The sequence below is a fragment of the Peromyscus maniculatus genome, chromosome 4, assembly GCF_049852395.1.
Source record: "Peromyscus maniculatus bairdii isolate BWxNUB_F1_BW_parent chromosome 4, HU_Pman_BW_mat_3.1, whole genome shotgun sequence".
Lineage (NCBI taxonomy): Eukaryota > Metazoa > Chordata > Mammalia > Rodentia > Cricetidae > Peromyscus > Peromyscus maniculatus.
Genome location: NC_134855.1, coordinates 46,177,776 through 46,192,885, shown reverse-complemented (window position 1 = coordinate 46,192,885; position 15,110 = coordinate 46,177,776). Strand labels below are relative to the sequence as shown.

The 15,110-nt window shown below is 40.4% G+C and overlaps 1 protein-coding gene across 1 annotated transcript in view; it reads right to left on the bottom strand.

Annotated features, from left to right (window-relative positions):
• The window catches only part of LOC102905426 (uncharacterized), a 163,945-nt gene extending 152,000 nt beyond the window's left edge, over positions 1–11,945 (bottom strand). The window contains exons 1-3 of the mRNA XM_042275419.2: positions 11,467–11,945; positions 10,113–10,227; positions 9,779–9,952 (exon numbers count right to left, since the gene is read on the bottom strand). Of these exons, the coding sequence (XP_042131353.1) occupies positions 9,779–9,952; positions 10,113–10,227; positions 11,467–11,705 (528 nt within the window). The 5' untranslated portion in view covers positions 11,706–11,945. The remainder of the gene's footprint in view (positions 1–9,778; positions 9,953–10,112; positions 10,228–11,466) is intronic.
• Between the last annotated feature and the right edge of the window lie 3,165 nt (positions 11,946–15,110).

Here is a 15,110-nt window from a genome sequence, read left to right as displayed (position 1 = left end):
TTCAGATTAACATCCCTCCAATTTCAGAAACAAATCATAAACTAGTACATATTTCTGAGAGAAATATTAGAAGATATTATTCTAATGAGTGCTCATCAGCCATCCATGTCATACAAGAACAGGGCACAACAACTGATAATCTTCCAAAAACACCAACAGCTCTACCTTTAAAATGGTCAACAGACAAGCCTGTATGGATTTAGCAATGGCCTTTAACAACAGAGAAACTCCAGGATTTAGAAGAGCTGGTAGAAGAACAGTTAAATGCCCAGCATATTGAAGAATCAACCAGCCCTTGGAATTCTCCTGTATTTGTTATTAAAAAGAAATCTGGTAAATGGAGGACGGTAACAGACCTTAGAGCAATTAACAAAGTAATTCAGCCAATGGGCTCTCTACAATCTGGAATTCCTTTGCCTACTCTGTAGCAGGAATCTTAAAAGTTCTTATTAATAAAATCAAACCTGAGGCGAGTTATTGGGGTCCATGCTGGTAGATAAGAGAGACAAAACAAGTCACAGCTATCTCACCTCGCCGGATCCTCAGCTGGTCTTGTCTCCTCAGACTGGAGGCTTCTGAGTCCTCATCCAGAATGGGTCTCAGCTGAATTACTGCTCAAAAGCCTGAATGCTTAACCAGCCAAAATCCTCTAGTTTCTGGTCCTCACGCCTTATATATCTTTCTGCTTTCTACCACCACTCCCTGGGATTAAAGGCTGGCTTTCTGGGATTAAAGGTGTGTGTCACCATGCTTGGCTATTTCCAATGTGGCCTTGAACTCACAGAGATCCAGAGGGATTTCTATCTCTGGAATGCTAGGATTAAAGGTGTGAGTGCCACCATTTTCTAGCCTTTGTATCTAGTGGCTGTCTGTTCTCTGACCCCAGATAAATTTATTAGAGTACACAATATTTTGGGGAACACAATACCACCACACTACTCTGTTACCAAAAGTATGGCCTCTCATAGTTATTGATTTAAAAGACCATTTCTTTTCAATACTCTTACAAGAAAAAGACAGAGAAAGATTTGCTTTCACAGTGCCTACTTATAATAATTCTCAACCGGTTAAAAGATTTCAATGGAGGGTCCTCCCACAGGGAATGTTGAATAGGCCAACTCTGTGCCAATATTTTGTACAACAGCCATTGGAAGTGGTACATAAAAAATTTCCTAAATCTATAATTTATCATTATATGGATGATATTTTACTAGCTGACTCAAATGCGGATACTTTAGAAAGAATGAAGAAGTAAAGAAAATTTTGCCTTGCTGGGGATTACAAATTGCTCCTGAAAAGATACAAAGAGGAGATTCTATTAATTATTTAGGATATAAAATAGAGCTACAAAAAAATTAGACCCCAAAAGGTGCAAATTAGGAGAGATCGACTACAGACTCTTAATGACTTTCAAAGATTATTTGGAGACATTTCTCATTTAAGAACTATTGTTGGGTAAAAAATGATGAACTACATAATTTGTTCAAAACCTTAGAAGGTGACAAGGACTTAAATAGTCCAAGAGAATTGTTGCCTGAAGCTGAGAAAGAATTGGCCTTGGTAGAAAAGAAAGTACATGAAGGGCACATAGATCATATTGATCCAAAGCTGGATTGCATTTTGGTTATTTTACCTTCTAGGCATTCCCCAATAGGAATATTAATGCAGAGGGAAGATATTATATTGGAATGGATATTTTTACGAAATAAACCAAATAAAAAATTAAAAACTTACATGGAAAAAATCTCTGACTTGTTTTGGAAAGGAAAATTGAGACTTCGTCAATTAGCAGGTATAGACCCAGCAGAAATTGTCGTACTTTTAACTAAGTAGGACATTGAAAAATTATGGATAGAAAGTGAATCTTGGCAAAAAGCTTGCAGTAGTTTTTTGGGAGAAATTAACAGCAAATATCCCAAAAGCAATAGAATTGATCTTATAAAGAGAGCTGATTGGATCATGCCTCAGATTGTACGGGAAAAACCCATATCTAGAATTCGTACATTTTATACAGATGCCAACAAACAAGGAAAGGCAGGTTACAAATTAGAAAATTTAAGTAAAGTGGTACAAAGTCCTTATAATTCAGTTAAAAAATCAGAATTGTATGCTATTCTGTTGGTATTAATGGATTTTTCAGAACCTCTCAACATAGTAACTGACTCTCAGTATGCTGAAAGAGTGGTATTACATATTGAGATTGCAGAATTTATCCCTGATGCTTCATAATTAACTTCACTATTCATTCAATGACAAGATACAATCAGGAAAAGGAATCATCCTTTATAGATAACTCATATCCTATTCCATACTGGTCTGCCAGGCCCTCTAGCACAAGGCAATGATGAGATTGATAAATTATTGGTAGGAAATGTGCTGGAGGCCTCAGAATTTCATAAAAAACATCATGTCAATAGTAAAGGTTTAAAAAAGGATTTTTCCATAACCTGGCAACAAGCCAAAGAAATAGTAAAGAAATGTCCTACTTGTTCCTTCTACAATCAAACGCCATTAACAGCAGGATGTAACCCAAAGGGTACTCAGAGGAATGAAATCTGGCAGATGGACATGTTTCATTTTGCAGAATTTGGAAAATTGAAATATGTACACCATACCATCAATACTTATTCAGGATTTCAATGGGCAACTGCTTTGAGTTCTGAAAAAGCTAATTCTGTAATCACTCATTTGCTAGAAGTTATGGCCATCATGGGTATACCTGCACAAATCAAAACTGACAATGCTCCATCATATGTCTCTGTTAAAATGAAACAGTTTTTTGCTTATTACAATATAAAGCATATTACAGGCATACCACATAATCCTATAGGTCAAGCAGTTATAGAAAGATCAAACAGAACTCTAAAGGATATGCTAAATAAACAGAAAGGGGTAACAAACCCCCCCAGAAATAGACTGCATAATGCTCTATTAACTTTGAATTTTCTCAATGCCAACGAGAAAGGAACAACAGCTGCAGAGAGACATTGGATAATAGAAAAAACTACAGAATTAAATCAGCCTATATACTTTAAGGATGTGCTGACCTCAGAATGGAAACCAGGATATGTGTTACATTGTGGACGAGGTTTTGCTTTTGTTTCTACAGAAGAAGATAAGCTGTGGGTACCATCAAAATTGATAAAGTTTGATTTGAACAAGAGAGACCTCTTGATTAGAGGAGGTGATAGTTCATCAACCAGAATGAACATCCAATTTAAACTAACTTGTATCAATAACACATGCCTTTGCATTTAATCAGATAATAACTTGCCAAAAAGGAACATCCAAAAAAAAACCATGGGGAAAGGTTTTTGTTTTTGTCTTTTTGGAGAAGGTTAAGGAATTTGAAGAACACTGGACAAATGAGACAATTGAAGAAAAGGGACAATTCGTCTATTCCAAGAAACAGAGTAAAATGGCTTATGGGTATATCATCTAAAACATTTCATGTCTTCCTAAATGTTTGTTTCTGCTTTTCTCTAAAGATTTAACACTATTGGTCTTCTAATAGTCCCAGTTCAATTAAAATTTAAAACTGACTTTGGAGTTGGAGAATGGCTCTCTCCTTCTTTAAACTCAAGCATGTTGTTAAAAGGACAATCCAAACTCCCTGTATCATGCCAAAATAAAAGAGCCATCTTCTGTTATGGGACAGGAGAAAAGCCACATTAATTAAGGGACTATTCTATTATTAATCTCAACTCTTCGATTCTATTCTGATTCTTTAAACTTTTCTTAAAGTATAAATTTTATATTAAAATTTACAAGATTAATATATATAGATATATATATATATACATTTTAAACTTTGTTAAGATATGAATGGTCATATAGAGTACTAACTAATTCTAAAAAGAAAAAGGGCTTCAATTAGCTGCATATATATGTCTTTGTGTTCGAGTCTCTTATCAGTTTTCTGCAGGAATTCATGGCCAGGCCTAATATCAACTGAAGTCTCCAGGAAGAAGATGGGGCCCCACAACAACAACAATTCCAGGTAGACAATAATAACATCACTAGGCTGACAAACATCATCTACAGATCAGCTTTGAACTACAAAGTGCTCAGAGCAATTTTGAGAGAACTAGCTGAGATGGCTCAGTCTCAAAGACTACTTGAATAAGGACTTGAGATAAACCCTGAACTTTGGCATTATACACAGACTGGATAACGAAGGATATAGTTACCTTTCTTAGAATTTGACAATTAACCTAAAATTTTTCTTTTCAGGATAAAGATGCCTTCGCCTATACCCAGCAGGAAGCAATTTCAAGAATACGACGCCCACATTCTCAAAGAGGTGGTGTGGGGTGGGTGGGTTTTTTTTTTTTTTTTTTTTTGGTCTTTTAATGGGTTTTGGTTCTGGGATAATTTTCATGGATTAGGGGGGTTGGTTACAAGTTGTTGTCAAGGGTTAGGAAAAGGGCTAAGCAAAGGAGATTAGATTTAAGGTTCTTGTTTTAAAAGAAAGGAAGGAAGGAAGAAAGAAAGAAAGGAAGGAAGGAAGGAAGGAAGGAAGGAAGGAAGGAAGGAAGGAAGGAAGGAAGAAGAAAAATGTAAATACTTTACATTGGATTGGATTGTTTTATATTGTATACAAATTATATATATTGAAATTGATATTGTTAGAAAATGCTATATGTATATTTCTAATTGTACTTATACTGCTCATTTAACAATGTAATGAAATTTTCTGATTTTTGAATGTTTTTATTACCAACTATTAGGATATAAAGAAATGAAAGTTAGTAGTTAGACATTATAATAGAACTTGTAGTCATATTAGGTATGTTTTCAAGATTGAATAGATATATTTTAGACAGGTTATCTTCAAACCCTTCAGAGATCTACAGAATATGGCATTTAAAATGTTTTAATAACTTAGAAAAATTTTCTTTTTTGTCATGACTATGAGACATGTCGGCTCCTGGCAGTACCAATCTACTTCAGAGAAAATATGGGCATTGAAAAAACTGCAATTGGAGTTAACTTTCATTGTGGCAAAAGTTAGCCACTGGACAACCTAGTATCCTCGAATCAACTGCTGACAAACAGGACAGACAGGACATGAAACAAAGGACTACTGATTCTTGCCAAAACAAGTGTGGTTATGGCTTTATCAAAAGGCATCTTCTGAGGCCAGGACAGTATGGCACCATCCCTGAAGTGGCCTTCACAATCCGGAAAAGGTACAGTGCCCTTTTCTTAGAAGGCAACTGAACAGGCAGTGGGCCGATGGCTTCTGATGTGCAATGGAACAGTTGCTGAAACAGTTATTCTTGAAGAGTAATTAAGCTCATGCCTCTCAATAGTAGAATGGCATTTAATAGAGGGATGTGGAGAAGAATGGGATGCTGAGATGAAGCCACATGCACACACAGCCAAGAAGAATGAACAGCTGAATTCAAAAAACATCAACAATTTCCAGAATTTAAAATCCTGAATCATGATATGACACCAGTGGAATTCAGGTGTTTCTGGTACATGGACTGCTCTCACCCAATGTGAGGTTGAACTGTTGACCTTGTGTACATCCTACTTCACAAGAGTCTGTCAGATACTCTAAGCCTATAGGCTGAAGATGATGCCCCAACACTGCAGAGAAACCTCAGATGACTGTCCAAGCAGCTGGCTTTTTCCTTCAACTCACAATTTTTTGGAAGTTGCTTGCATGTACTTCCTGTTTTTATTTTTGTTAGCTAATATTATTTCCTTCTTGGCTCTCTGAGGGAGTTGAAGATTAGTTAGTTATAGTTGAAGATTAATTAGGATAGAAAGTGAATTAGATACAATAGGATAGATAATGGAATTATTTTCTCTGAATTTGTCAAATACAAATGAACTAGACATTGTTTAGGTATTTATTACTTGTATATATTGTATATAGTTATTGTACTTTTGTATGTAGTTTTTCTTATGTTAGTTATAAGCTTTTTCCTTTCTTCTTTTTATTAAAATAGAAAAGGGGAAATATGGTGATATTTTATTTGTATTAAAATGTTATTTGTATGTTAATAAATAAAGTTGCCCGGGGTCAGAGCTATTAGCAAGCCATAGGAAAGCAGGGCAGTGGTGGCGTACGCTTGTAATCCCAGCACTTGGTAGGCAGAGCTAGGTAAGTCTCTGTGTGTTCAGGGATAGAGCCAGTATTGGATACACATGCCTTTAATCTCAATACCAATGATAGAAAACCTGGAGGTCTATACAGACAGGCCGTGATGAGGTGGTCATGTGGTTGGGTTTACAACCAATGAGAAGGCAGAACAGAAACACTATAAAAAGACAGACACACAGGAAGTAGCTCTGGTTTGGAGAGGTAGGACCACCGCAGGAGAAAGGGTAAGGTTTTAGTTCTTAGCTCTGACCTCTTGGCTTTCTTCTTTGCATTGGTTCTGTGTTTCTTATTTAATAAGAAGGTTGGTTACATCTACACAAAATGATACAATTTTGTCTGCAGTTGCCATAACCTTTTAGAGTTAACTACAGTTAACCTAGTAGTACATACAGGCATTTCGATGTGAATATGTTTAAAACAGAGATAAAGTTTTCGGTTTTGTTTTTGTTCTTTTTGTTTGTTTGTTTTTCATTTGTTTGTTTGGCTTTGGTTTTTTTTGTTTGTTTGTTTTTTGTTTTTTGAGACAGGGTTTCTCTGTTCTTTCCTGGAACTCACTCTAGCCCAGGCTGGCCTCGAAATCACAGAGATCCACCTGCCTCTGCCTTCCAAATGCTGGGTTTAAAAAGGCATGCGCCACCCTCTCAAACCCTCCCTCCCTGCCCCCAGCTTGAGATAAAGTTTTAAAATAACAACTTCTAACTTCTAAAATTCAATCCCTTTTCTAAGGGAGTAACAGGGGAAAAAAATAGGCCATACCCTATAAATTGTTTGGAAGTTTAAAATCTCTATCACAAAATACCATAAAGCAACTGTTCATGCAAACACACATTTGAGTAGATGATATCTGGTGATCTGAAGGGGTCCCTAGCAAACTGGAGCCCTTGTGGGCCTCAGACAGTGGGGACACCTTCATCACAGGTGACAGACAATAAAATGAGTGCTGAGTAGTCGGGACTTGGTTACTTAAGAGCAACTTGAAACCCACATTTCTTGAAGGATCTCCTTAGGCTAGAGAGATACTCAGTGGTTAGGAGCACTGTCTGCTCTTGCAGAAGACCTGTGTCCCAGTCCCAGCGTCCACACGGTGGCTCACAGCCATCCGTAATTCATTTCGGAGGATCTGATACCCACTTCTGGCCTCTATGGGTACTGTGTGCATGTTGTACATTTTACATGCCTGCAGGCAAAACAGCCCCACACAACTATTTTTTTTAAGTAAAATAAATTTAAAAAAAAAAAAAAGGATCTTGTGGAGTTGAACTGTGGATCAGCTCCTGGAGGACACTGTTTATATCGGACTCCATTGAGTTCTGAGCCCTTTGAGGAAAAAAAAAAAAAAACCTTAATTGTGGGTGTGGTTCACATTTTGTGTGCAAAAATGCAAAATTCTTTTCTAGGAACTGAAGAACCGAAAGAAACATTTTTTTTAACTTTGATTTTATTTATTCTTTGTGTCTTGCACATCATGCATTTCAATCTCATTCATTTCCCATCCCTTCATTCCTGCCCTCTGCCCTTGCAACTTCCCCCTACAAAATAAAATAAAATTTAAGACAAAAAAAGAAAGAAAAGAAAACAGGAAAAATCTCACCATGGAAGCTGTAGTGTGACACAGTGGGTCACACAGTAAAACCTTTTGTCCATGTATCTTTACTTGCAAGTGTTCATTACAGAGTCATTGGTCTGGTTCGAGGCCTCTGGTTTCTACTACACTATTGATACTGGGCCCTCACTGGGCCGCCTCTTGGATATCCTGTTATTAGATATCCTGTGTCGTAGAGATCCTGCAGCTTTGGGTCTGCAGGTCAGGTCATTTCACATGCTCCAGCAGATCACAGATGGGGTAGATGTTGAGGTGGACCAACTCATAACCCTGGTTCTGGGCCTGGGTAGTTGCCTGGTTGGTCAGCCTACCAGCTCTCCCCTGTCCTCAGCACCAGGGTGAAGCTCTCCAGCATTGCTCTGACTAGCTCACCCCTCACAGCAATGAGCAAAGGGGCGGGGCCAGTTCTCCTGCATTCCTGCCCTCGGTTTTGGTTGGCTCCTCCACACCTACACCTTCAGGGCCAACTCTACTGTTACCCAGGCCAGGCTCAGAGTGCTACAGCTGGTGAGGGGCAGGGACGGGACGCTCTACCATGCTTAGGACCTCAGAACCAGCTCTCCCACCTGCTACAGGCAGCAAGGGGCGGGGCGGGGGCGGGGCATCTCTGACTGGCCCACACCACCCACCGTATGGTAGATGAAAAGCAGGGCCAGATCTCCCAAGATTAAGTTCTCAGGGACAGTTCACCAGCCCACCCCCGTCCCCCCACCTACCCCCCACCTCCATCAATAAGGTCAGTTCCATAGTGCTGCACAGGTGAGGTGCAGGGTCCACTTTCCCAAGTGCTGCAGCTGGTAAGATGGGGGATCAGCTCCCTTGCCCACCACAGGTGACCGGGACAAGTGGGGAGGGCACTCTCACCATTACATGGAGGAAACATTTTTAAATGCTTATGCCTGGGTCTTATTAGATATGCCAATTCAGACGTTAGAGGTAAACGTCTGAATCAGCATATCTCATAAGATCTAATAACGTCTAAAGACAGGTGTATTTTCAAAACTCTCTCCAGATGATTGTGCTGCACATTTTTATTTATTTATTTTGCCTGGGGAAACAAAAGAGCATCGTTTCTACTTTTTCTCTCACAGGTAGACCAGTTTTCTTTATCATTTCAGGATTTGGCCAAAAGAGAGAAACAGACAAACACTGCCTTTGCTGAAAACTCCGTTTCACTTGCAAGATAGGGGCAGAAGTAGCAATAGAAATTTCAAAATACAACTGGATTATGCAAAAATGCAGCATAAAAATCTCCCAAGTCCCAGTAAAGCATTGTAGATTTCAGAGTAGACTTTAGGCTCTTATCCAAGTGGCAATTTCTGTCCGACAAGGGTCATTTCACGGTGAATCACTTGTTTTTCCCTTTTTTGTTTTCTGTATAATTGCTACCTAATCATTGACAGTCTGATTTCTTCAGAGTTCTACTAAAATTCACCTCTGGGCACACTTGTTAACTAGTAATGTTCCCTAATTAGGAATTATTATCACCAAACTGAAGAGCACAGAATAAATATAATCATTTTCCAAAAAAAAAATCAAGATTTCTTCATATTTTTCCCTCAATTATCAAATTATCATATTTGTATGAGTATTTCTCCTCAACTTCCCTTTCTAGTTTCCCTTCTTTGGCTTTACCATTCACAGCCTGATCACATGACATAACTTGTCTGCAGCATCCAGATGCCCATTTATCAGAAAACACTTCTTTCTCATTTAAGATAAAGTTGCTATCAAAAAGGCAAACGTGTTGGGTGTCATTTCTAACTAACCAAGGAAAAGCTTTTGTCAGACTTAAAAACAGGCAAATCAGAGCTTTAGCAGATCCATTGCTTTGATAAATATTTGTCAGAAATGCATTCCAGAAAGCTGCACTGTGCAGTACTTCCTTAAAAGTACCAATATTTAAAGTGGTGTCTTCAATGGTTGAGTTACTTCAAAAAAACATTTCCATTAGAGGACTAGAGCTTTGAAAAGACAGAAAACTGATGCTACGTACACATGGCTGTGAAAATCTGTGTGTTTCAAGTGCATTTGAATTAAAGGTGGGTGGTGTATACCTCGTTTACTGCTTCAATGCTGGCCCTGTATTCAAGCAGCTTTGCGGCTGTTTTGACATCCCCGTTGTAGACAGCGTAGTGCAGAGCGGTGTTGCCACGACAGTCGATAATATCTGGATCAGCACCATACTTCAGCAGAATGTCAAGGCATTCTGTCTGTCTGCATTGTGCAGCCTGTGGATGTAACACCAACACATAGAATGTTAAAGAACTCCAGATCAGCAATTCCACAGGCTTCCATAGTTAGTTACATTTAAATGATGTAAGCTTTATTTTTTTAATGTAAAAATGTATTTCAAATTCATATCATTTGAAACTGATGGCAGTAACATACCTTAATTAGAGGTGTGGCATCTTTAATGTCCTTTGGACTAATCTCACAGCTGTTCTCCACCAGGAAAGCCACCACCTCTGGGTGGCCATAGACACAGGCAAAATGCAGGGCAGTTCTGTGAGTGCAAAAGGGATTTTTATGAACTTAAAGAATATTTTCTCAAAACTTACACATGCAGTTATAATCACCGATAGCATTTAAGGCCCCTGCATTTTAAAATTTGATTTTTCTTCTGAAGAAAAGCCATTATACTGCCTCTTAGTGGAAGGATCAGACAATTTCACTGGAGTCAATATTCCCTGATGTGGGCTGTTTCTGTGTTTTAGGATATAGATTCTTCCCGTCGACCAGCCTGGAGCCAGGGTCAAGGACCCTTCTGAACAAAGTACCATATGTGTCAGGGAGCACTCAGCTTCAGATACCACAGCCCTGATGATTGAGAACTGGTAGGACCTGGGCACCGCTCATGGAACCCGCTCCTCTTAGGGCACCAATGCATAAGAACCTGGAGAGAGCGCAGTGATGGAACACTGGGGACCCATGCATCTGCCTAGGAAGGATTGGGAAAATGAAGTGACCCAAAGGTGGGACAAAATTGAAAAGTCAAGAGGAGGTTAGTGATTTGAAAGCTGTCAAAGATGTCAATGAGCCTTACCGTGTGATAGAAATCATTGGAGTTAACTCTTGTGGGGAAACCAATACTCGTCATCAAATCCTAATATAAATACATAGTGGCTTATAAGGACGACACCAAATGACCCTTCAGGAGTGCTTAAAGTCGTGAGGGAGGAGCTCTAAGTACCGAAAACCATGAAGTGAACATGGTATCCACAACTAAAGGAGAGGAAACAAGTGAATACATAGGAGAATGCAAACCGTCTTCTCTTGTAGGTTCTCTCAGGAAACAATGTACCTTCCTGCACACATGGATACATAGGAATACACTGACATAGTATCAACTTTTGCTTAAAAAAAGAAAACCTCTTAGGTGGGAAGTTGATACACACTAGAAATTTCTCTTACTCAGTTTTCCACAATGTGTATGACATTATGTCCCCGCCCCCAATGGATACACGAAAGCTGTATTATACAGCTTTGTTGAAATCCTTGAGAAGGCCAGTCAGTGCTCTAGACGGAGAACTGTGAAGGATGTGAAACACTACTTGATTTGTTTCTCTGTTAACGAGGACCAGTTGGGTGGGACACCCTTCTCAGATGTGCATCCTAAGATTAATGACAGATGCTTCTCTTTTCTCCCCTCAGACAGGAAGCTGGCCTTCTCCCCAGTCACCGTGCCTCGCTCCAAGGTACCCACCTGTCGTCCACTCTCCCCCCGCCCCCGCCCCACTGTTACCTGTACTTCCAATCTATTTGTTCCAGGACAAACACTCCCCGTTTGACGAAGCTCTTCACGGTGTCTATGTCGCCCATGCTCGCAGCCTTGTGGATAGGATAATAAGGGGCATAGCTGGTGTGGTATTTGGGCGGCTGACAGCCTCTCTCATCCTCGTTCCCAAAGCCCATGAAGATCTTATCCAGGCCATCACAGAATCCCAGGGGCGTCCTTTCCTTTTTGGGGAAGAATATCTCCATGGTAAATGTTGTCTGCTTCACAGGCCCCTTCTTTCCCGCTAAGCTTCTCCTGCATCCCCAACCCGAAATAAGAGACTATGCCAAGATGGCCTCTCCCAAACCCAGAACCAAGGTTTATAGTAAGCCAGCTCCTAAATGTTTGAATATGGAAGGAAACTCAGAGCCAAGTCTTGCCACAATGTCTCAGTAGGGAAGCTCCGTGCTGGCTTAGTAGCAGATGCAGTTGGCAACGTGGTCGCCAAGCAACACTGGTAAACACACAAGCAAGCTGGTGCCCAGGCTCGTGCGCACATTCTCTTTGGAGAGCTGTCCAGTATGTTAGCAGGGAAGGTGCTCAATGCGCATGTGCAGAAACCGATACTCAAAAATCAGCTAGAAAGCCCACTTAACGTTCCCTCAAATGAAATACTAACCACCCCATCACCTCCATGCAGATCTAGGGGCAGTCAAAGAAGTTTTCTTTTCCATTTAGTTTTCGGGAATATTTTATTTTCTTTCCTGGTTTCTTCCGCGACCTACTCCTCATTCAGTAATGAGTTGTTTAATCTCTGAGTTTGTAGACATGCTAGAGATTTGTTTGCTGTCAAATTTATGTCTTACTGAAGAGATTCAAGCCATTAACAACTGTTGAGAGAAGGAGAATTGGTTTTCCCAGGGATGAGCTTTTTGATTTGTTATTGTGCTGGCTAGTCTTATGTCAACTTGACACAAGCTAGAGTTATCTGAAGCTAGAGTTATTTGTTTTTTGGTTAGTGATTTATGTGGGAAGGCTCAGCCCATTGTGGGTGGTGCCATCCCTGGACTGGTGGTCCTGGGTTCTATAAGAAAGCAGGCTAGAGAAGCCATGGGAAGCAAGCCAGTAAGCAGCACCCCTCCATGGCCTCTGTATCAGCTCCTGCCTCCAGGTTCCTGCCCTCTTTGCGTTCCTGTCCTGACTGCCTTTGATGATGAACAGTGATATGGAAATGTAAGCTGAATAAACCCTTTCCTTCCCAATTTGCCTTTGTTCATGGTGTTTCATCACAACAATAGAAACCCAGGGTGTCTATAAACATATACATGCAGGCAATACTGAATGAACTCAGCAGGTTATTATTATATAATTTTCCATTTATAGGTTTTGTAACAGCGATAATTAGAGTAGAGAGGTTTGGAGGGGAACATAGATAGAGTAGAAAGGAGGGAAGAGGGGGAAATGATGTAATTATATTTTAAATGAATAAAGGAAAAATATATTGGTATAAACACAAATATTGTTGTTTCAACACCAGGACAAATGGCTGAGGTATTTATTTAACATATTGAAGTGGGCCTGGCCTCCAGGTTTTCCCAGTTTCCCTTAGTCCCTACCTGTAACAGGGTATGGCTTACATATCCCACCCTCTATCCTAAACTCTCCAATCCAGGGACTGGGCTGCCCCTCCCCAGAGGCTCGTCCCTATATAATCCAGACATTTTGGTTGCCCGCCCCTTTTGTCCCTTTGGCCTCCTGGCTGCTGCACCTGGTTCTCTCTCTCCCTTCTCCCCACATGACCCATTTCAGTCTGGTCAGGTCCACTCTGGACTCTCCCAGATGTCCCAGACTCTCTATGCTCTCCTACATATCTACAATAAACTTTCTCCTCCACCACACCTAGGAGCAGTCATGTCCTTTCCTTTCCTTTTTATTTTTTAATTTATTTTTTCATTCCAGTATGACATGCACATGTAGATATCTCCCTCAACATGGAATTTTCTGAGATTCTTTGTTATTAGTATTATTCATACATATTAGCACATTCATACATGTGTATTTTAATTTCTAAGTTTATTATTCATATATATTAGTACATTCATACATGTGTGTTTTAATTTCTAAGTTTTTAAATTAAAATATTAAGTGCCTCATTTAAATTAAAGATAAATTAAATATGTGCAATTCTTTGTTAAAAACAAACATTTTCTCCTGACAAAAGAAAGGAAAGTGTGTGTGAAAGAGAAACTCCTTAAACTGAAGGACTATTGTGAGCATCATGACCGGAGTGTGCAGAGAGAGCCTGCTGCACCTTGCTGAGTTATGTACTCTGTGGTCTCCAGCAACTCTGCCTCCTTCGTGTCCCTCCATAACAATGAATCCAGTGGAAACCTGTGGAATTGCTAACCAGCTCCAGCCCTCTTTACAAGAACCAGGTAACTCCTCAAATGGGGAGACATTTTGGAGGAGGACCCTGCTGACCACTCCGGGTTTTCCCATGGCCTCCCTCTTCAGTCCTAAGTAGACACGTTGTGATGCAAGCAACACATTCCTTTGAATCCCTTCAGCCTCAGAATTCCAGAGTCTTTTTGATGGCATCACAGTGCCGCCTGCCTGTCCCATGCCTGCTCTCCCTCAACTTCCCTCTCCGTGGGACAAGAGCATCTTCTTTCCTTAAAGGCAGAACTCATCCCTGCTGCTCAGAATCTTCCAAGTTCTTTCCAATCGTGATCATAACCTTTAAAATATTTACCACTTCATTTTTCAAACTAACATTTGCTTCCAGAAATTTAAGCCACCCATGCAGCCCCCAAAACTTATAGTGGTATAAAATAGGTGGCCTTTATGGTAGAGCTGGATGCTGGAAAAAAAAAATTCAGGAAATCCTCTGGGACTGAAAATACAGCAGCAATGACTACTGGACGTAAGCGCATGTGTGGATGCTGCGGCCACTCAGAGCGAGGGTTTCCAGGTTTAGTACGCCAGGCTTGTGTTATGAGGCTCAGGGCAAGGCAGGATGAGGCTTAGGCCTGCAGGATGCTGAGTGTCAAAACCGCTACCCTCTGTAGAAAGTCTGGTTCCTGCAAGCTTGCTATTCAGAGGGAAGGGCAAACCAGAGGAAATGGTTTGCTCCATTGGCCTAGGAAGACATAAGAGGCTTTCTTTTCCTCATCTGGGCTCGAGGATAAGTTCCCTTGAGAAACTGTGACATTAGTTCCAAGAACCCCATGCTGAGAAACAGGTATAAACTGAGGTAGGGGCGGCAGCAACTCCCCTTGGCAGCTAACAAACAAGCAGGATCGCTCTGCAGGATTAAACTCTTGTCTAGCTGTAAAATAAAGGATAATTATGCTACAATCCACAAAACCAGAGAGACTAGGTGACAGGGAAGGTTCGTGGGAGAATACCTGAATCTCCCTGAGAAGGGGAAAGAGAAGAGATTTCGTGAGTGGACTAAGGTTGGTGGGGATGGGAACATGAGCGATCAGGTTTGCGGGAGAAGGGGGGTGGCCGTGGAGGGAGAGGGTATTGAAAGAGATACTGGAAAAGCGGCGGAAGCATTTCAGGATCAGGTCAAAGACTGGCTGGCACAAAGCAATCTCCCAGGAATCTCCAACGATGACCCCAGCTAAGACTCCTAGCAATAGTGGATTCATAGCTTGAACTGGCCA